Source organism: Bombyx mandarina, chromosome 23 (assembly GCF_030267445.1).
Source record: "Bombyx mandarina strain Sakado chromosome 23, ASM3026744v2".
In the NCBI taxonomy this organism is placed as follows: Eukaryota; Metazoa; Arthropoda; class Insecta; order Lepidoptera; family Bombycidae; genus Bombyx; species Bombyx mandarina.
In genome coordinates, this window is record NC_143229.1 from 962,018 (window position 1) to 985,596 (window position 23,579).

The 23,579-nt window shown below is 35.8% G+C and overlaps 1 protein-coding gene across 1 annotated transcript in view; it reads left to right on the forward strand.

Annotated features, from left to right (window-relative positions):
* LOC114250636 (uncharacterized) overlaps positions 1-6,436 on the forward strand; it is a 113,969-nt gene extending 107,533 nt beyond the window's left edge. The window contains exons 6-8 of the mRNA XM_028184597.2: positions 901-1,090; positions 4,561-4,741; positions 5,912-6,436. Coding sequence (XP_028040398.2) covers positions 901-1,090; positions 4,561-4,741; positions 5,912-5,953 — 413 coding nt within the window. The 3' untranslated portion in view covers positions 5,954-6,436. The remainder of the gene's footprint in view (positions 1-900; positions 1,091-4,560; positions 4,742-5,911) is intronic.
* Positions 6,437-23,579: the final 17,143 nt, after the last annotated feature.

Consider the following 23,579-nt stretch of genomic DNA (forward strand, 5'->3'; position numbering starts at 1 on the left):
TTTTGTCATAATCCAAGTTATAATTGCTCCGAGCATAAACAAACAGAAAAAGATCCCGAGATAATGCTATTGTTGATCGTATCAAACAATCTAAATGTTTATTTACACGAACAACGTAGGTGTGCTCGATTCAACGGACGCAAATACATTACAAATATTGACAGGTTCGCGCGCCGTTTAATCAGTAGTGAACCGGACATAATCCGTGAGACCGGATAATTCCGGATACGCAGGTTTCACTACAGGCTTTAGTGTTGTTCGACAGAAATTTACGGATCAGAACGATTTTTGTAATTAGCGTTTTAAGAGGATGTTTCTTAGAATATTTATACTGACGCAAACCAATTATAACGTGCAGAGACGGTGAATGAATAGTTAACTAATGCATTGGAACTCCAACATCGGATATTGAGATTATTAGATTTTTTGGATTTTTTATTGGTGATAGGACCTCTTGTGAGTCCGCGCGGGTGGGTACCACCACCCTGCCTATTTCTGCCGTGAAGCAGGAATGCGTTTCGGTTTGAAGGGTGGGGCAGCCGTTGTAACTATACTTGAGACCTTAGAACTTATATCTCAAGGTGGGTGGCGCATTTACGTCATAGACATCTATAGTCTCCAGTAACCAATTAACACCAGGTGGGCTGAGAGCTCATCATCATCAGCCTGCATCTCTCCACTACTGGATGTAGGCTTCTCCCATAGTCCGCCAAAATGAACGTTCCTCCGCCTTCCGCATCCAATCTCTCCCAGCATATCGCCGCAAGTCATCGGTCCAGCGGGCAGGGGGACGCCCAACGCTGCGCTTACCGGTACGCTGAGACTTACCGGCTGGAGCTCGTCCACCCAAAAAAGCAATAAAAAATAATAATTATGTGTGTACATTAAATGTGTCACCAGGAGTACAATACATCAGAGACTGCCCAGCCGAGCCTCGTATTCCAGTGTACATGGTCGTGGGGGGCGCTGCGGGTGGAGCGGGTATCTGCTGGCTCCTCTGGGCTCAGCTGGCCAGCAGGAACTCCAACTCGTCGGCGAGCGTACCGGAGACTATCCTCGCGTACACTCTCACCGTTTTCTTGATGGGCTGGTAAGTTTCGTTTGACTATACTGTATTATCTTGAAAATTTTCCGGAAAACATTTCTCGGGAAATGTTAAGAAATCGAAAGAGAAAAATTTCGTTGTAGCGCATACAATTTCTAACACATAAAGTAATGGGTATAAATAGTTTAATTAGACTTTTTATTTCCAATGCAGGTACTGACTTGCGATTTGACACGAATCCAATATAAACGAATTCTGGCAGCTGTCATTGCAATATGTCTTTATCACGAAATATAATCTTACAACGATAACTTTTTATCTTTTTATTGGATTTATGGGGGCAATGGAGCCGTTATTTCCATCGATAATTGCAATAAAATCGATGCATGATCTCGAAGTATCAAATATTGTTGTCTAGACCCAAATCTAGCATGGACTGGACTGATTTTCTTAAACAGATATTTTTCACCTTTTCCGGGCTTTGAGTGTACCGTCCGACCAATTAGTTTATTTTACTGCTTAAATCATAACATACATTCATTATGTGGATCAGGATTTCTTCCTCTTCCAGCCATAATGGTACCACACCAGACGTTCTGAGGTAGAACAAAGCCTTTGACTTGAAACCACCACATAATACATTGAGACATAGCACATAATGAATTGAAGATAGAATAACATATTATATAATTGGAAGAAAATATAATTGACTTTCTGTAGCGTGTAATATTAGAGTACAATTATTGTATATATTATTATAATAGGCTTTAGTTCATTTTTTATTAATTAATAAATAGATCTATCTAGCTGAAAGTATGGACTATGCCCGAATTATCGCGAGTGCAGCTCACAGATATGACACCTCTCGGTACGTAAGGGCAGTGTTTGATCTTAAGCGACCGCTTAGGGTTGAGCTACGGGTCGCAAGCTTGTCAGTACCTTTTCTACATAAAACGTATTAGTAGTGTGACAAAGATGTTCATGCTTACAGTTTATATATTTTTTATTATTATTACAAGATTTAAAATATGAATTCTTGTTAATTTTCCAAATCAATTCGCATATAAGAAACTCTTGAATAGCTATATATACGTGCTTACAATATCTCCAATAAAACAGAAAAATCAATACAAAATTAAAGATATTATAGCAAAAGATTAGTTACAACATTTATAATTAAAATACTAGAATTTGAATTAGATGTATTCAATCAAGATAAGTTAGTTGGGAAATTTCTAGAGCATCTAGTATCTATTCATCGGTACACCGATAGAAATTGATTAGCTTCCAAAAGCTCCAAGTTTCAGTCGTGAACTTTACTTGTTGGAAACAAAACACCCACAAACGAATAATTATTGAGAGTACCTATCGTGTTTCGATTCAGTTTGTGCTTAAATTTTACTCTTTTACCTTTTTTAAGAGCTTTCGGTTTTAGTTGAAACTTGTACAGAATTACTTAATTATGATCTAAAATTATGGTTAAATGCTTGGGCATAAAATTTGAATAATTATTCTGATAGAAGCGAGACAGAGTCGTAAATCGTCGTGATGTATCAGACTCTCAAAAACCGAAGAAATGAGAGGTCCAAGATCGTTTTCTTGCCGGAATCAGCCGTAAGACATTTAATATTCAGGGTGTTTGTTCTCAACTTGTTTTTGTCTCGTCGAGTTCCGGCTACATAAGAGCAAATTCCAGGTCGGGGCCGTTACATGCTTCTTTAGAATTTATTTGTTTATTGACGATGCAAAAACGTAAATATTGGAGCACAATAAGTCCATATTTCGTAGCACTAGGCCCCGGGACTGGCTATAAATACACGGAGGATTACGCGCGGATTCTCTGAAATGAATTTATTACTGAACTGGGTCTGTGCCCTAATAAATTTTTCAAAACTTTATCGGGAGCGTCAAGATTTTTTTCTTTTTTACCTTTATTCTACAGGTTTTCTTTTGGCTGAATGGATACAAAAAACCATTTAACACCAAGCAGTCCCCGAGCTCATCTTCCCACGTGCACAAAAAAAATTTGGTCTTTAATTTAGGCCACGTTTCAAAACGAATCGCCCGAACGACTCCAAGCTGCTTGAGAATGAGTACTCGGCGAGAGTTTTGAGACACGAAAGATGAGACGGCATATGTTTGTATCGCCTTTCTGCGTGTTCTTAGCATCCAAGAATTATCCATTCTAGCGAAGTTGAGCCGATATTCCAATAAAGCTGGGAATTAATATCATCTCCTAAGCTCGGCGGCACCAGTCACGCTATGACTTGTGATGTTTATCAGAATTCTAATGATTTATCATTTGATTCAGTCCCTCTCACTGACTTTGTATCATAAGAAGGCACAGAAAAGTTGCCAAAAACCTTGGTTTCTTAATTGAAAAACTCAATTCACTTTCCTTAATTCACAAACTTACTCAAACTAAAAAATAGCTAATGTTTTATCTGAAATAAATGTTACATACACATTTAATTCATATATATACCTATCTAAAAACAGAATTATTTTGTGCGTTGAAAAGAAAAATTACCGAGATCACGATGACATTTATTGTACCATAATTGAAAACCTTTGAAAAATCTTTCCCCTTTGAAAATATATCCTATTAATTTTGAGGATAAAAGAAGGAAAAATTGGATGGTTAATTCAAATCTTTTGAAGTCATTACCGTAATTTCAGCTTTAATCTAAAAAATCTAATTTTAAAGCGTTGAACGGTTTTCAATTCGCATATTTTCGCATATAACAACTGGTCTACTTATATCTGGCGGCGTGTACTTAAATACTGGTCTAAAATCTGGAGTGTGTATTTCATGTTTAAATAATATCGCTTTTGACGATGTTGGTCTAGCGATTAGCGATCCTAATGACTGTATCACAGAACCCCTAATAGAATACTTTAATTTCTAATAGAACTCGGTAATTTTGTTGATACACTTATGCTTGTGTGGTTTGTGTTCTAACCCACTGAATTCTGGGACTGTTAAATTTGGTGGATTCGTTTTTAAATTTAAACAACTTCTGTTCACATTCAACAGTAATGATAACCGTACTCACACTTTTAGATGTTGATCGATTGGGGATTTGGGAATATCTATCCTATTCTAGCGTTCAGGCTTGAACACACATTACACTTTTTGGCAGAAATAGGGAGTGCATCAGCATTGATAATAATATGTGGTTTATTGATATTTACTGGTGGTAGGATCTCTTGTGAGACTACACGGGTAGGTACTACCCCTCCGTCTATTTTTGCCGTGAAGCAGTAATGCGTTTCGGTTTGAAGGGTGGGGCAGCCGTTGTAACTATACTGAAACCTTAGAACTCATATCTCAAGGTGGGTGGCGGTATTTACGTTGTAGGTGTCTGTGGGCTCCAGTGACCACTTAACACCAGGTGGACTGTGAGCTCGTCCACCAGTATAAGTAATAAAAAAAAAGTTCGGGAAAAGGTCGTTTATCTTTATCGTCTGCGATTTTCGAATATGTAAACGTAAAATATGTTTTCTTCCAACAGGTTTGCGTGCGGAAACTACTGGACTCTAGACATAATGTGGCCCGACTATTCCCCGACGCTCTTCGAACCAAACCAGTGGTGTCACAAGACCTTGTACGTGTTCGCGCTGACCCAGCTTGGTGTTGTATGGGGCGTGTTGGCTTTTATAGTCCTCTTACTTCTGGCTTTAGTCATCTGCCAGGTAAGAAGTGCTTCTTACAATCTACCATCTACCATCTCTGTATTTTGTACCGTATGTTCCATGGGTAGTGCTCTGAGGAATTGTTCGAGATGATACCGGCATCTCGTTTTTACCATCGCACCGCCCGCCACCGGAGTAGAGTTCATCCACACTACCTGGATCCACTGCAGTCATCCACAATGCGTTTCCAGAGGTATTTTTTGCCACACACCATCCGGTTATGGAATGAGCTCTCCTCCACGGTGTTTTCCGAACGCTATGATATGTCCTTCTTCATACGAGGCTTGTGGAGAGTATTAGGCGGTAGGCAGCGGCTTGGCTCTGCCCCTGGCATTTCTGAAGTCCATGGGCATCGGTAACCACCCACCATCAGGTGGGCCGTATGCTCGTCTGCCTACAAGGGCAATAAAAAATAAATAAATAAAAAGATGGTCATGAGGAATTTAGCCGGCGAGGCTACAAGAAGTCGTAGACACCACAATTAGCTCTCTTCCATCAAGATTCTCATCACTGATTGAGTCACATCTGTTCTGGTAATAACAGTTATCCTAAAATTGAGATTACAAAACGTACTCCTCAAACAAGTATATTGTTGTTTGAAACTCTATCAGCATCACACGAAAACTTTTGTGACGTAACTAATTCGTCCTCTGCATACTGCAACTGTTTGTTAGCGCATTCCACATCCATGAAACAGTTTTGGATCGCGTTAACTCAACAAAGTCAGAACTAATTAATTGCCATTGCTGTTTCGTGTTTCGTATTTTATGTAGATTCGTTTGTTGGAATCAAAGTAGGGTGTGGTATCTAGTGGTGTATACCTTTCAATGCAGGAGCCTACCGTGAACTGTTCTTATCAGATACTTTTTATAGGTAAAGACAAAGTAGACCTAAGACTAGTAAATTTGGTTTAGATTGGAGAGCTTTATTGTTCGGTGGTTCTTATTGTTCAAAATAGACCGTGTGACTGATACGCAGTAGGACATTTAGTCACGTCCAAATCCAGCCCCACTAAAACGGTTCAAAATGTAGGGGTAGTTAAGCACCTATGAACCAAGTAGTTGTGCCCTTGCATTGCTGACGTCTATGATCGACGGTATTTACTAACCATCAAGTGGTCCTTATGATTATCTGCCTACGAGAGCAATAAATAAATAAAACACCTCTCAGGTATTCGGCTGCGGCTGGCTGGGCCCGCCTCGCTACAAGTAGCAACGGCGCAGCGTTGTGCTGGAGTTATGGCACAGAAACATTAACAACACCATGGATGTAGCGGGCGCGCTGCTTCCCTTCACCCAAGTCGTCAGGCCTGAACTCACCATCCACGTTCAGGAAGTCCTGACCCAGGCCGAAAGGGAAGACCCATCGAAGTGCAAGAACCCTATACCAGAAATCAATGAACCAAAAAACGGTGACGATGTGAGTTCTAGTAATTTAGGCGAAACTCCTAGGTGTGTTAGTAATGTTAATGGTAGTTCTAGAAGTATTGGAAGAGAGAATAATGCTAAAGTGTCTGGCGGTAAAAGTGCTAATCATAAAGTGAGGAGTGAAATATCTCATGGAGCAAAGTATGGGAGCAGTCAGAACCAAGCCTGATGGTTGTTTGTCGTGCTACCACCGCACAGCAAGAAACACGTACATTTCGAAGCCCACGATAAAGTATACTACTTCTAAAAATCTACTAAGCTTAGAAGTCGAAAATAATAATCGTTCTAAAGAAGATTTTCTGAAAAATTATGTTGTGAATTAATTTTTGTTGAGTGTTTGTAAAACTAACCGAGAAGAAACGTTTTGAAAGCTTTTAATTAGGAAGTTGAATCTACAAGCTCTTTAAGTTATTAAAAGCTTCAAATATTGTTTTATCTAATAACGCGAAGTGTTCGGAAAATGTTTGAATTGGATCTGAAAGTTCCTTTTAATGATTTATTTCTTAATAATAAAGTAGACGTTGTAGAAGCGTTAGCGAAACAAGATGAACTTTAAAGGCGAAGGGTGATTTACGTTAAATTTTGTTGACTCTACGAGAGAGCCATTTTGAAGTGGCGAAAAAATTTAAGGTTTTGGTGCTTACTTCCAGCAGTGATTTATAGATGAACAACCAGGTTCAAGGCCCATCTGATGTTAAGTAGTACCTGGAATCCATATTTATTAAAAAGTTAATATGGTCAGTCATTTCGAGACGTTAATACATTAATGTCTCGAAAACAAATACCTAACGCATCTAATGGCGACACTCTATACCTACTAATTATCTCAACCTAACAAGCCTTGGTATTATATTGGTATTAACAAGGAGATGTTCAAAAAGCACCCTTCGTCCGCACGTTACTTAGATATACATAATCTATTTATCAACAATATTATATTATCAATTTTGTAATGGTAGTGCATTTTTCAAATAAATGAAAATATTGTGATTAAAATTTCCTTGAAACAACGAAAAATTAGAATTTATTGAGCACATTAAATGTAGCACGTGTAATATATAATAATATATAGTATGTCGTATTTATTATTGTCTTAATACTATGAAAACGGTTACCCTAACATAATATAAATTGCAATCATTGTATTATAGTGTCCTACTAATTTAACTAGTGAATTAATAAAGTCTCTAACATTTAGTGAAATATTGTAAAGCTCTAAAATAACATTTAATTTGATTAAATAATTCCCAAGATAAAATCGTTAGCATAGAAAAGGCAATGGACATAAAGACACTAGCGCAATTTGGATTTTATAGTACATTTATAGTATCGTAAGCTACCGCTTTTCTGCTTGTTGAAGTCCGAATAGCTTTAAAGCTTTTGGAAGCGCCGTAAATAAATGATTCACAATTTAATCTCTAATTAACATATTATATTAAATCATATTATATCATATCATATTATTTCTTAATTCTACGTTTTGAAATCTCTAGCTTTAGTTATAACACGTTTATTTGTATATTGTTATTTGAATTATGGTCCCACGCGTGGTTTATGAGACCCATGGACGTGAATACCAACGGGTGCCGTGACCCACCTCAATACGTGAGGTCGAAGTAAATTCTCTTGTATATAACGGTTGTCTTACCCTTAAAATCGAAGCGCAGGATTGCTCTGAGAAGTAGGCAGGACGAGTTCATAATGCATCCTACGTGCATTGCATTAAATAATGACAATATGTAATATGTTTATATATTTGAAAATGTGTCAATATATTGCATTTAGTCTCGGAGTCTAACGGCGGGACTGATTTCGAAATATTTTTTAGAAAGTCTACAGATTGGTTCAGCGCGTGAACCTGTGAAGTTTGGTAGTAATTGGATCAAATCTCAGCCAGCAAACCGGGTTCGATTAGGTACACATAAACACATGAACTTCACACAAAGATTTTATCTTTAGCAAGCAATTACCACGCGAACTGAGTTATCGTAACGTCAAACTAAGAATTAGATAAAAATAAACAAGAGGTGACATTATTTAATTTTAGTAATATCTAAAACTCGAAAGAAATTATTAATCTCGATCTAGTCACACGAGTAAAAAAATGTTTCATTAATAAATAAAACATATAGCATGAGGGAAAATAAGCTTTTTAGAATAATAAAAATATTATTTATATGCACATTTAGATGTACCGACACGATTGTGTGGATTAATTAAAATGGTAATAGATGGAATGTGATTCAAGACTCTATAATAAAATATTTACAGCCTAAGTAAAAAACTGTTGAAGAAATTTGATTAATATTATAATGGTTTTTATTACATATACGCTGTATAATAATATAATAAAAATACCACTGGTACACAAACCTCCTCCCTGAGTCGCATTCCTCATGTCTGCGGGTCGTGACCATCTCCTCCCATTATCCTTCTCTGGATGATGTCTCGCGATCTTCCTCTATCCTCGACGGTATCCAGAGGATTTGGTCGGACCAGCGTATTGGATTGCGGCCACGAGATCTTTTGCCGGGAATCTTGAGTCGTATAAAGCACAATCAATAAAAAAACGCATGGGCTATATTTAAGAGTACGTTGTTTGAATAAAAAGTCTAAAATTAAAAAGCTAATTACAAATTAGAGTCTTGAAAGCATTCTAGATACATATAGAACAATTTGGATCAGGCTTTAATAGTAAAGGTTTTTGTGTATAAAATATTATTGTAGTCGTAATGAAAAAGTATTATCGTAAATTTATATAATGTAAATAAATGTGTTATGTATTCAGTGTTATATATAGATGCTTTGGGAACTTATTATCATTAAAACACTCAATAAAGCTATTGCTTATCAGGTATTATAATATATCAGGTATTATATTATTATATCAGGTATTATATATCAAATATTGGATCAGCATCAGTTGATATTACAAAGAAGACTTCCACGGTGATGGAATAGTGAGATAAAAATCAAATCAGTAAAAAAAATTGCGTAATGATTGGTTATAGGGCGTTTTGTGAGCCCGCATGTGTATGTACGACCACCTTGACAATTTTTGCCGTGAAGCAGTAATGCATTACGGTTTGAAGAGCGGGGCAGCCGTAAACCATAACAACTACGACCTAAGCCCTTAAAAAATACCATGTTTTGCTGCAAAAGAAACACGACTAGTCAAACAAATTGCATGACTGATTAACTATAGGCAGGATATTAATAAACGCCACACAATAAGAGGTCGTGGCCTAAAGGATAAGATGTCCGGTGCATTCGTGTTGAGCGATGCACCGGTGTTCGAATCCCAGGCGGTTATCATTTTTTCTAATGAAATACGTACTCAACAAATGTTCACGATTTACTGCTGCAACGGCTGCCCCATCCTTCAAACCGAAGCGTATTACTGCTTCACGGCAGAAATAGGCAGGGCGGTGGACTCACAAGAGGTCATCGAGGAGACTCACCAGTGCATATATACAAGTATCGAACAACAACATTCGGACCGTTGGTCCACCGAGCAATATTACCCGTTTGGCGGAAGATCTTCCCATTGTCGTTAAGTAAAATGAAAATAAAATATTGCTTATAATTAATTAAAACTAGTTTAATATCGCTTTTTTGTGATAATATTAGTAATTCATTCCGATTAGATTCCTGATTAGAATTAGTTCAATATTCAAATCTTGAGAAACCCTAGTCGTTTTGTTACAACGAAATTTGTATTAGAAAGGTCGGAAATTGTCAAATAAAATTAAACCGTAAAAGTCATTTTAAGTATCTCAACAATTCGAAACAAATTACTCTTTTTTAATTTTTTTTATGGCGTAGATGGGTGGACGAGCTCACAGCCCACTTGGTGTTAAGTGGTTACTGGAGCCCATAGACATCCACAACGTAAATGCGCCACCCACCTTGAGATATAAGTTCTAAGGTCTCAAGTATAGTTACAACGGCTGCCCCTCCCTTCAAACCGAAACGCATTACTGCTTCACGGCAGAAATAGACAGGGTGGTGGTACCCAACCGCGCGGACTCACAAGAGGTCCTACCACCAGTTGATATTTTTCAAGTAGTATTGACTAAGTAGAGAGCTAGGGCTTATAATTTATCAACAAAGATACCAAGTGTGAAGTTGGTAAGCACTAAATCGCTGGAAATCGCTTCTCTAGTTGCACTACAAATTTTATTAAAATTTCAGTAAATCCACGTCATTTTTTACTAAGAAGATCATTAAAAAACGACTGGAAAAAGTTCGAAAGGCTACCAAATAGATACATAGTTTCAAAAAAAAAATATCCCTGAACCTTTTGGACAAATTTAGTTGAGTGTTTTAAACATAATAAGTTTGAAAATGTGTATTGCAAGATTGTAAATAGTATTTAAGTTTCTGTAAATAACGAAAATGTCTCTTTAGATGTCTGCGCCGCCGATACTGAATTCCGTGGCATCGTGTGAGTATCATAGTAGTATCTAATGCTACTTTATTTTATGTTTATTTTGTTTGAGAAAACGTTTATTAAAATCGATCAATCGATGGATGTCCTCTAATAACTAATTCTTGTTTAAAGCAGTCTTAAAAAATCTAGTTCTTGATTGAAAAATAATTAGATCCAAATCTCGAAACGATAAAAAAAACAACATTGAACAATCACGACTAAAACATTTCTGATTGAACATTTTATATCTTAGTGACTGTTAATTTTATTTTATTATATAATTTTTCTAATAATAGGACATAATAGATCTAGAAAACATAGTCTATATACAGATCGACACCCAGAGAAAATGACAAAAAAATAAGCACCAATCATGAAAGAATCCAATCCTTAATACATAAGTATTATTAGCTTCGTCTAAAAATGCATATAATAATATGTATGTATGTTGGGTTCAGCAATATAATACTCAACTATTAGTATTTCTAATGTAAATCACATTTTTTTAAATCAAAACGTTTCCTGAGAATTTGTTAATTTAACTGTGCTAAATATTTTTATGAATAAAAACACTTACAGTACTTAATTTTAATATATAATAGTATAAGTTATTATATTATATTCTAATATACTTGCACAGAAAAAGTTAATAATGAGTTATAATAATAGTATTTTAAATAAAATAATATGTATACTATAGTATATGTAAATTAAAATTTGAGCAATGCGCATAGAATTGATTTAATTAATGTATAATGTAGAAAATTAGATTAAATGTAATATGAGAGTAATTACAAAAAAAAGTATCTACACATTTGTATTGTATTAATTTGAGATTAAAATTTTGAATGTACTTAATCTTTTAGAGAAATATAGTCAAATATTTAAATTGTTTTAGAAACTTTATAAAAAATATTGTACTCTTTTCTAATATTATATATTATAGATATATTATATATATTATTCGTAGATATAACCGCTTACATGTGGCAGCGATTTAATAACGACACATATTATGTTTGTGGAACTGCCAACGTGTGCGATATAAAAGTAAGAATTTAGCAGCAAATGAATATGGGAACATAGAACGTAGATATTTTTGGAATATTATCTTTTAGTATTAACAGATAAATATTTGTATTAGATGCAAATTATCATATACTATATATTACTCAAAATATATTACTATTTTGATCAGATGTAAAAAGGATTCAACTAACAGTGCGTTTTTATGTTTTTAAAGCGGTAGAAATGAGATATGACGATCGTCTATGACATTATCAATGACAAATTAAGTGAGTGAACAATTGTAAACATGTTTGAAAGTATATTACTTATATATATATATATAATATTATATTAGTATTCCATGTATCGAAAAGCTGGTGTTCATATTATTGCAACAGAAATTATAACCAATAATCAAAATAATAATCAAAAGTTTTGACGTAAACTACATTGTCGAAAAAAAATTGTTTTTTAAAGTTGAATCCCTTTTGTATTAAAAAAAACATTATGTCGTATGGGATAAGATTGAAAACTCTATATCAGTATTTGGAATAATATTCGCAATCCGTACTCCACCTACGGCGGCTTTACGTGTTGCTGCATCGCATTTTAACTAAACAATAATATATTGATCTAATCCTTTATTCGTAGCTCGCGATATTGGTCTAGAACCACCAAATAATTTCATGACAAATTATTAGAAAAATCGCAATAGAAATAATAGTATATTCCTCACAAATTAAAACATTTTTCGTTTAACTTATTGGATATAGCGTTGTAACGATGTTAATATCTGTTTTCAAACAATAGCTGATCCAAATCAGACCTACAGAACAAAGAGTTCATTAAAATAAGATTACCAAACCAAGTCGATGCTTAATTGATACATCAATAACCTTTTACGCTATCTGATAAAGGGTACTCTGTGTATTCTATTTATTTAATTCACTAAAGTTATAGAAGATTTAAACAGTTTTACGTCCAGCAATATAAAACCTCTTAAATAGTTTTTATCTCACATCTCTGATATGTTAAAGGTATAGAGAGCATTCAGTGTTTATGCTAAAAATAACTGAATTGATAATTAGGGAGAAATAGCACACCTCCAAACTAGGAGTCTCAGTACTGCGGGAACCAGAGACAGGTAGGTCTACAAGCTTTTATACGTTTAAATAAGGGCTAAAAAAATTGTTTAGTACATGGAATCAACCCTACAACCCTCGGTACAGAAGTCAGGGCACTTCAACTCAGATTAATATACAAAATAAAAAATATTAGTGTACTTACCCTTTAAATGAGAAAGCACTATTGACACAGTCATATATAGATAAGTTTCTACGACTACTATACTATTATACGTATATTCATTGTTCAATAGCGTAAGATAAAAGGGCCTTCATCCTACATACCATCTTATATCCAAAATAGTAAGTCTTTGCAACTTGTCTTGTAACCAAGATAGGCAAAGGATGACCTAATGCCACCTAACTCACACCATTGTCACATGTCACACACCAATAATGCATACGTATAACCAACAATGCCAGTAAAATAATTCAATCTTCTCCCAGAAGACGTACTTATCATATTATACCGAATATTAGGATTCTAATATTTATAAGGTATTCGCTATATCACGTTGACATCCTTGACCTGAGCTTTCACAGTCTCACTGGGCTTTCGTAGAGATCCCGTTTTGAAATAATATTACAAAAACCTTTATCATCGCTATGTATTGAAATTTTTAAAGGTTTTATAAGCTTTGGAATTTTAATTGCTTTAATAGGGTCTAGTAGAGTATAATATCAAATTTGCTTTAAAAAATATTTCGAATACTTTAGCTCCCAATTAAGAATATCATGGGAATAGCATAGTATATTGGAACAATATTAAAGACGAATCCTGGAGAATTAATTTCTTTTCGACTTTATCTAATATGGTAAATTATATAATATAGTTAATTCTCTTTCTACAATTTTTTTACCTATAAAATTGCCAAATTTTTGGCATTCTTAAGGTCAAAGGTTATTAGAAGCTGACAAAGTTGACAAAACAGTCCCTTAAATCAATCGGACCATAATCGTAATTCCATCGCTGTGCTGATTTACAGTAGGGACTTTAAGTGAAACAAAATGAATTATTGGTTATTGGGAACATTGATACGTTTAAACGGCTTTGATACGAAAATTATATATAAGATTAATGGATCGTACATTACATATTAATATCTTTTTCCGGATCGGAAATGATTGACGCAATAATGCAAAGCAGTGACTTCGCAAGCCGGAAGGGAGCTTCGAAAGCCCAAAGGGCATAAAACTACTGTTAGGTTATGAATTAATGTTCCTTCTTCAACCCCTGTCCTCCCAATCTGAGTGTGGGTCTCTTCATATGCACTCCATTCTTTCTGGTCTTTTGCCTTTCGCAATCCCTACCATTTTGATCAGGCCGTGATCCACCTCAATGGTTGTCTTAATTGAATAGAATGTTCAGTTTTAGTTAGTGCAATGGTAAGGTGCAATGGGTCAGATAACGATAGCTCACGGAATAATGGGATTTTGCACGTGAGTATAAATGCTCATCGTGTGCTGGTGTTTTTTTTTTTTCTACTTATGCTGATAGCCTTCAGAGACTATATCAGCGTTACCCTAGCGTGTAGGTGAGCTCACTGCTTGCTAACTTGCTAACACTGGCTCTAGCAAGAACAGTGCTTCGAAGAATCTACCACCGGATCGAAAACGCGACCCACTGAGAAGATCCGGCGAGAAACTCAGTGGGCTGTGTCTATGGGTTAATTTATTCACCGAGCCCTTCGTCGCAAGCGACGGGTTCGGCGAGGACCGTGACCGGGGTGCTGGTGATGGTGCGTATATATGAGCCCTCAGGATTAAGTAATAGCATCCTACTTATTTCGGCCGTGACCTAATCTCGTATTCCAGTAAAACGGGAGACTGGTATGATACCTTTGAATAGCATTGTGTAGCCGCTCAGTGTTAGCTGATCCATAAGGTCCTTCACCCAGAAAATTCAATAGAAAATCCGTTGATAAAATATATTTTTTCGTAGTCTTGTCTCTTTTTAGTGTTGTCGTATCAGGAATACACGAACACAAAAAATTGTTTCTAGAAAATTGATCGCTATTCGGTGATTGGTAAGGGAGTTTGTTCGGGTCTCTTATGGCCACACGGGGTTTACTCAGTAAAACCAAACGTATCGTCAAACTTACCTTTGTTGTATCAGATAATTTTCTACCAGTCCAATCTGAGCACATTTATTTCACAATATTTTTATTTGTCCAGAAGTCTGCTGCATAGCCAATGTGTATATCGGACGTCCAATCTATACATATAAATAAAATTGGAATGTCTGTTTGTTATATTGAAATAACCGCTTTTTACTACATGCATATGAATATATAGGTATATATACGGTACTTACACCAAAATAACATTTTTTACAATTTTTATCTGTCTGTCTGTTTGTTTCGGCTAATCTCTGGAACGGCTGGACCGATTTTGACGAGACTTTCATTAATAGGTAGCTGATGAAATAAGGAGTAACTTAGGCTACTTTTTTGACTAACTTTGCCCTGCGGCGTCACCCGCGGTACGACAATAACCGCGGGTAACATCGCGGGGCTCAGCTATCAATAATAAAATTTAATGTTTCCGAAGCGAAGCGATGGCGGGTCGCTAGTTTTGAATAAATTACTTTTCATTGATGGATTAACATAATAGAGTTCGAGTATTCATCATTACACCAAATTTTATTTTAGTTTCAATGTTATTATGTACAATTCAAGATTAGCTTAATCTTGATTCTGAGAGTATTAATGTAGGATAATACATTCTTAAACTAATTCGAATACAGTTTTCATTGTCACGAACGACTAAACTCATATCCTTGATGACATTAGGGCATTGTGAAAACTGCGTTCTGACGTTAATAAAAATAATTTAAAAAAATATGTGTGGCGTCGTAGGACATAGATTATACACTTAATATATTTGAGATCGTAGGACATCGGATAGGAACGAAGTTCCTTATTAAAAAAAATTTAATTTTAAGTCTATTCGAGTATAAAGAAAATAAAACTGGAAGTTTCGCAATAACCCACGGTCATTCGGTAACGTGCGAACTTATTGTGGTGCACTTCATTCACGGTCTGAGATCGTGGTCAATGAATGATAAAAAAATATGTTCTTTTTTGTACGTTATTACAAAGTTAAGTCCTACACTGTGTGCATTACTAACTTGTACGTTATTACAAAGTTAAGTCGTACACTGTGTGCATTACTAATAAAAATCTTACGTTAAGGACGTTTTTCCCGGTTAGGGGACCCCTCCGCATGGTCCCATAAGGAATTTCGTTCCAAAAAAACACGAGATAAGCTAGCTTTTACCCTCGGTTTTGCCGGCGGTAAAGAAAAAGGGTCATGAGAGGGATAAAAGATAGCCTATGTTACTCTCCTAAGCTATTATAATACTAACACTCTAAAAAAAAACCTGCCAATCCCTTACTTTATTTCCACCGAAAAAAAAAAGACAACCAAACACAAACAAACAAACACATTGACACATTTATAAAATTATTAGTATTGAAGTGTGGATTTACTGTTTTGCATTATTGATGGTCTGAAATTTAAGGTTCATTTCTATCAAAAGATAGTCAGTCTGTTGTACCATAAGTGTATATTATTATGATGTATTTTTGAAGCTTCTCCAACATTGCAAGAATCAAATTTCAGTACAGTTTTCATCATCGTCAATATCACCTTATCATGAATCAGACTGTGTGCCATCAACATAAATATCTTTAAGCATACCTGCATATCAAAACATTAACCAAACATGTGAAGACTATTGTAACTTGCTTATATAGAAAATTATATTATTACATAGAAATGTATTATCGTATAGAATAAAATAGATGCATGATTTTAGAAAAATATAAATATTATGTAAAATTAATGTATGTACCTTATTTTAACGAAGTGAATAAATAAGATTGTGTTTTTAATGATTGCTTTGTTTTATTGATCGGTTGAGTTTCGTAAAACTAAGGCCCGTGGACATAAGTACCATTTTTTGTCATCTTTGTGTAATAGAGTATATCATATTATTATTATCTTTTTAGTTTCATAATTTGTTCTCTTAATTTCTGCCGTGAAGTAATAATGCGTTTCGGTTTGAAGGGCTAATACTGTTAAAAGTAAGACCTCACAACTCATGTATCAAAGTGAGTGGCGGCGTTTACGTTGTAGATGTCTATGTGCTCCGGTAACCACTTAACACCGGGTGAGCCGTAAGCTCGTAAACCCAGCCAAGCACAAAAAAAAATTATATAAAAATTATAAATATAAAATTTTATGTATATTTACTAGCTGTACCCGGCCGCTTCGCTTGGACATTTAAAATTAACATTTTATTTCTCACCCCCACAAGAATTCTCATCATTAACGCCGCCGCAACCGGTGTAGGGAGTCCAACACTCATATAAATAACTACATGCATTTTCTACATGGATACCAAGTTTCAAGTCAATCGGATGCACGGTTCACTAGTTATAACGGAACATCCGTAAAAACCACTGTAGATTTATATATTAGTATAGATATTACGGAGATGAGTGAATGTTCACATCCCATCTGGTGGAATGTGGTTACCGGAGCTCATAGACATTACTATGCGACTGTCGGCACTCACTTTGAGGTCGAAATGACAACTGCATTGTACAACGCCTGCCCACCGTTTAAACCGGAATACCAGTTTGCTTCGCGGTTACCAGGCTAGTAATACCTACTCGTGTGGTTTTATAACAGGCTCTACCATCACTAAGTACCTCCCACAAGTAAAACTCTTATTTGCCTTTTACAGCTCCCACGAGAGATGCGGCAATGCTATACTCGGTCAAACATCACCGCACAGCCAAAACTCATTTATTTACGATCAGGTGGACTGTAAGCTCTATTTCCACTCTGTATTTTGTACCACATGTTCCATGGGGAGTGCTCTGAGGAATTGCTTGAGATGATCCTCTCATCTCCTCTTTATCATCGCACCTCCCGCCATCGGAGCAGAGTTCATCCATATTATATGGAATCGTTGCGTTCATCGACAGTGCGTTTTCAGACGTTTTTTTTACCACGTACCATTCGGCTATGGAATGAGCTCCCCTCCACAGTGTTTCTCGAGCGCTATGACATGTCCTTTTTCAAACGAAGCTTGTGGAGAGTATTAATTAAGCGGTAGGCAGTGGCTTGGCTCTGTTCTGGCATTGCTGAAGTCCTTGGGCGACAGTAACCACTCGCCATCAGGTGGGCCATGTGCTAGTCTGCCTACAAGGGCAATAAAAAAAAAACTTCCAGTCATAAGCTCTTGGGAAACAACAAAAAATGTAAAAATAGAAGCCATAAATTGATTGAAGCAAGACTAAAACTTTTATTATAAAGTGGCAGAGCTTTCTCTGGATATACCAACGTGGTTTCTCTTTGTGTTTCCACTAAGCTTAGTCAAAAAGTTGCCACTCCCAGAGGACTAACTTTTTTAATAAATGTTAGCCAGCTCAGCTCATGAATTTTCAGCACTAACCACCTTTCACTATTAGTTTATATTGACAACTTGAATTTTAATAAATAGTTTTTAGCCGACTTCGAATAAAGAGTATTTAAATTATTGCAGTGTAGGTATATAGCGTTTGTTTGATCGCACAGAATTTTTCAAATACTTATCCTAATTAGAAAAATAAATGTCAATTAGTATACTGAATTTTTTTATTACATTTTAGTCCTTTGCTCTTAATGGTAGGCAGCGACTTGGCTGTGCCCCTGGTATTGTTGACGTCCACGAGTGACGGTAACCATTTACCATCAGGTGGGCAGCATGATGGTCTACCTAAAAAGGCAATAAAAAAGTTGATTTACCCCAATGCTAACGTAATTAATGTAAAATATTGCTATTCTCGGAATTATTTTATCTACTGCTTTGAAGGCTTCCCATGGGCATCGGCAAGAGCTTTGATTTTCCCTGTGGGTTATAAAGTACATCCCCTATCGAATTATCGTCAATTAAGAACACACGATTTCTTAGCAAAACATTCGAAACATTAAATAACGATTTCAACAATATTTAAGAAAACTCACAAGTTTCATTTTTCTTCATCCTAGTACTCGAGGGGCCCCGAACGACTTTACTAGATTTATCTCGAACTACAAAAGATAGCTTTCACAGTTCCTTCCAAAGATACTCTTGGGTGTGATCGTCAAAGATATCATGCGGATATATCCTTTCTTCTATAGATTTATTTTTTAAAACATCAGTTTATTCTAAGACTTAAAAAACTTAGTAATAATGTGTTTACTTTATTTGAATATTAGTAGTAAATGAAGATGTTTTTAATTCTATTATGACAATAGATTACTATGTATTTAGTGGTAACGAAAATAATAAGGTTTAATGTATCGACAGGTTGACCTGACAGATGTCATGTCAAAGTAGATAAATATCATGTCGCTCTGTATACGAACATGAGAAAAAATATCTTAAATATGTTTAATGTGAGTGAATCCACAGTTATGTAACCAACTATGTGAGTTAAGCGTTTAATAAATAATCGTACAACAGTTTTAGAGTGGAATGAATGTCTAGACGCATTCTTGGCTTACCTCCAGTTAAAAGGCTATCAGAGTTCATAGACTTCATCCACAACGTAAAATGTCCGTTAATCACATTTAGAAATGAGTTTTAATGAGATTTCATCTTTTTGTATCTTTAAAATTTCTAATTCTTCTTCTACTTAGTCGTACACTGTTGACAGAGTGGTCGTGGTCATGCACCAGTCGAATCCTGCGATACCGATGCTCTCGCGGTGCGACGCCATGTGGCACGGTTTTTCGCAGAGTGAGAGCAATCATTTATATTGGAGTGAGTCACAGATTTTATGAGGTCGGTTCATCATGTTGGAGATCGTCCGCGAGATCTTTTGCCCTCGATTCTCCCTTGCACCACCAACCGCTAAATAGAGTCCTTTTGACAGGGGATGTGTCCGAACAACTTGAAGATTCGTATTTGTACTGTTGACGATAGTCTCTTCTTGACGTGGAGCTCTTTCAGGATCAAAACGTTGGTATGATACGTGGTCCTCAGAATTTTGAGGAGACGTCTTCAACACAAATTTCCAGTGCGCCAATCTCAATCAGCCTCATACAGAAAAATTTTAAAGACCAGACATCTCATTAACCGAACTTTTGTGTTTCTAATAGAAATGTATAATTAGGTCACCGCCAAAACAGGCAGAATAGTAGAAGGCAGCAGAAAGGTACGTTATACTCACACAGATGCAGCTCAGTCTATAGCTATGGTCTATCAGCTGGGCACTCGGTTTGCTATGCCATTTCTGATATGCCAAATAAAATGTTAGATAGTATTTTTATAAAACACGCTGTTGACCTGTGTTTTTCATGCCTATACTAGCAAAATACACTTTATTTTCCAAAAAACGGATTCCATTCGCAGTGACGGGATATGAGGGAGGTCCGTCGAATATATTTTTTTTGCTGAGATGGGTGGACCAGCTCACATCCCACCTGGTGTTAAGTGGTTACTGGAGCCCATAGACATCCACGATGTAAATGTGCCACCCACCTTGAAATATACGTTCTAAGATCTCAGTATAGTTACAACGGCTGCCCCACCCTTCAAACCGAAACGCATTACTGCTTCACGACAGAAATAGGCGGGGTTGTGGTACCTACCCGTGCGGACCCACAAGAGGTCCTACCACCTAAACCTAATCAAAACATAACTCAAAGCAATATGTCTATTTGGAACACAATAAAGACAAGAAGAGCGGAAACTGAAATTTCATCGGAAATTAGAAATAATTGCATTATTTTAATATACATTCGTGCATTATCCGTCACGGTACAATACAAAATCCAAATACAGAAAAATACTCGTAAATAAAATGATGAAATTAAATATCATTGAACACATGATCGCACACATGACACAAAATCTATTCGGAACAGATGTATATACGTACTTGTCGTGACATCTCTAACAGGCGAACCAGAAACATTCAATTTATTCTTAAGAGGATTTTGCGTGCGGAATTTCTTATGTTATTTTGTGGATGTGATTTTTAATCAAAATGTTGTTTTTATTATTAAACCTAGTCAAAAATATCCAAATTAAATAGACCAGGGTGTATAGTCGTTGCCAGCACTTCTGATTGGTGGACCAATTTGTGAGGCTGGTGAATTTCCACTTCAAGCAAATATTGATCAACAGGTTTTGGTTTTGCTTTGTGTTCCAGTATAATATCCACGTTGAATCACATTGCGTGATGCGACTATGCTGATGATCAAACTTAACACACAAATAGCTATTTTTAAAGAAATACGTACTTGACATAAATTTACGAATGTCGCGATGAAAGAATAACATGGTGTAATTAAAAAAAATATATTGGAAAAAGTATATTTGTTATGAGTAGTGGTCATAGCGGGTCTAGTAAGGCTGCAGGGGTAAGTGTCACCACCATGTCTATCTCTTCCACGCAGCAGTTATGGGTCCCGGTATTAAGGTTAGGACAGTTGTTATACTAAGACTCAGGCCTTATGTTTCAAGACGAGAGGCGGCATTCTCGTAGTGATGTCTATAGGTTTTGGTAATCTATTAGCATCAAGTGCTAGTTGATGCACTAATAATAACAAAAAATATCTAACATCAATAAAAACCAAAATAAAAATAACGAAAACAGGAAATCTTTTAATGGCTAATGCTTCTAGAGAAGCTAAAACTTAATGTAACTTTGACATTGACGGTGGCGGTTGATATTTATTAAAGGTCCTTTCGACCTCATTACCAATCCACTAGGGCTAATCAGCTTTTAGGATTTGTGATTAGATAGACTAAGGACTTCAAGAAGCCGCAAAGTGTTCTTTATCTGTTTTTTGCTATCTTTGGGAGTGTGTTGGAGTCTGGAAGTCCGGTATGGTTTCCGTACTACAGGCTTCACAGCAAAGATATCAATAGGGTGCAGAATAAATTCTTAAGAATATTAATCTATCGTCTACGGCCAGGTCGTTTTCACATAAATTATGAATCCAGACTTGTTCTTTTCCATGTCCAATCTTTGGAAGCTCGCCGTAGGTATTTTGATTTGATATTTTTGTTAAAAATTGTACACTCCCATATAGATTCTATGGAACTTCTCTAAAATATTGTTATTAACACCCACTTCAGAGCCCGAAATTCGCATTAGACCTTTTTGCGTTACGGACATATAAAAATGATATATCCTACTACAACCCTATGGTAAGAATGGTCAGGCAGTAAAACGATTTGGCTAAATGTCACGGTGACCTTGATATTTTTGAAAGTAGAGTCAAGAAATTTGTCAGATGCGTGGATAGTGTGATAAGATATCCTATTTAACAATGGCTAGATGTCGATATTGAATGTGTGAGAATTAATCTTCATCATACCCTGGAAAAGGGTGAATGTTTGGTGTATCGCATTTGCATTGGTGTAAGGTACGGCTGCAGCTGGGGTCATGGATTATTTGTGTTGGTGGTAATTGTGGTGATCTACATATGTGGGAGTATCTTGTATTTTTATTTATTTATTTGTAATTTTGTTTTCAATAACAGGTTTGGAGGCTTGCTCGCTATGTACATTAATATGGGTTTGCTAAGTTCATATATTGTTTAGATTGCAATCCAGATCAGATTTAAGTACTAATTGCACGATTTAGTTAATATGTGAGTACTAATTGCACGATTTAGTTACTGTGGTGATTGTGATTTGTTTTATGCCTCAATAAATAAACAAAATAAGGTGCATGTATCCAAATATAGAGTAATATATAAAGTTGTATGTCGCTAACAGGAAAAATATTTAAATTTGTTTATGTATTGTAAATTGCTTACCCTTTATTTTGTGCTAGACTTTCCTTGAACATCGAGAACACTAATTATATTATTTGAACAAAAACATTGATTTAAATTAGGAATCGAACTCCAATGACGTGGCAGTCAGAGTAATTGCCACTACATCAATGACCATTCTATTGCTTGTGATAAGTCCGCGTGCCGAAAAATGTATGTTATGCCAATTTAGCCCCGCTTTCAAAGTTATTAATTTATAGTGTAAGGAGCCTCCGAAACATCGTCATCGAATACTCGGCAAACCTATATAAAGAGGGTACTTAGATAATTCTGGACATTCTGCTCGTTACACTCGCAGTGCACGGACGACTTGCGATAATCAGTGTTGGTTGCTAGCAAGGTCACGTAAGCCATTTCGTTATTATTTTTGTAAATTGATTGTAGAAGTTTGCAGTAATTGGTTTAGTAATAATCGTGTTGATTGTACTTGTATAGGTTAGATTTTATGATCTGAGTTGTAATTATACGCATCGTTTGTTAACTTCATAATTTCTTAATAACATTCCACTTCTGATGCCTAAAAAGAATTACATAACATGGAGTATCTCGAGGTGAATGGCAGCATTCATTTCGTATCTATATATATAGTGTCCCATAACCATTTCACACCATAGAACGTGAACTCATCCGTACAAACGCTATGGACAGTATAACATTGTATACAGCCTGCTGTAGACCTAACCATTTCATTTAAATGAGGGCTGCTAGGATCTTTAAGTAGCACGTTTAGTTCGCCATTAAACTGATAATAATCCACCAATTATAACACAGCTTAAAGGTACACCATTAGTACACGTACCAATTTATTATTTATTAAATATATCTTACAAGACAACTAGGAATATTGTGGTAGATAGGACTATGGTAGCCGTTTAGAATTAAGTCATCTATCTATCGCAATAAACATCAACTGCTCCTATTGTTATTGCTATGGACGTGCGCTACTTTGAGATTTCGGCAAAGCAACCAACAGTGGTAATTAAATAATTCCATTTTGTATTAAATCATTTCAAACACAA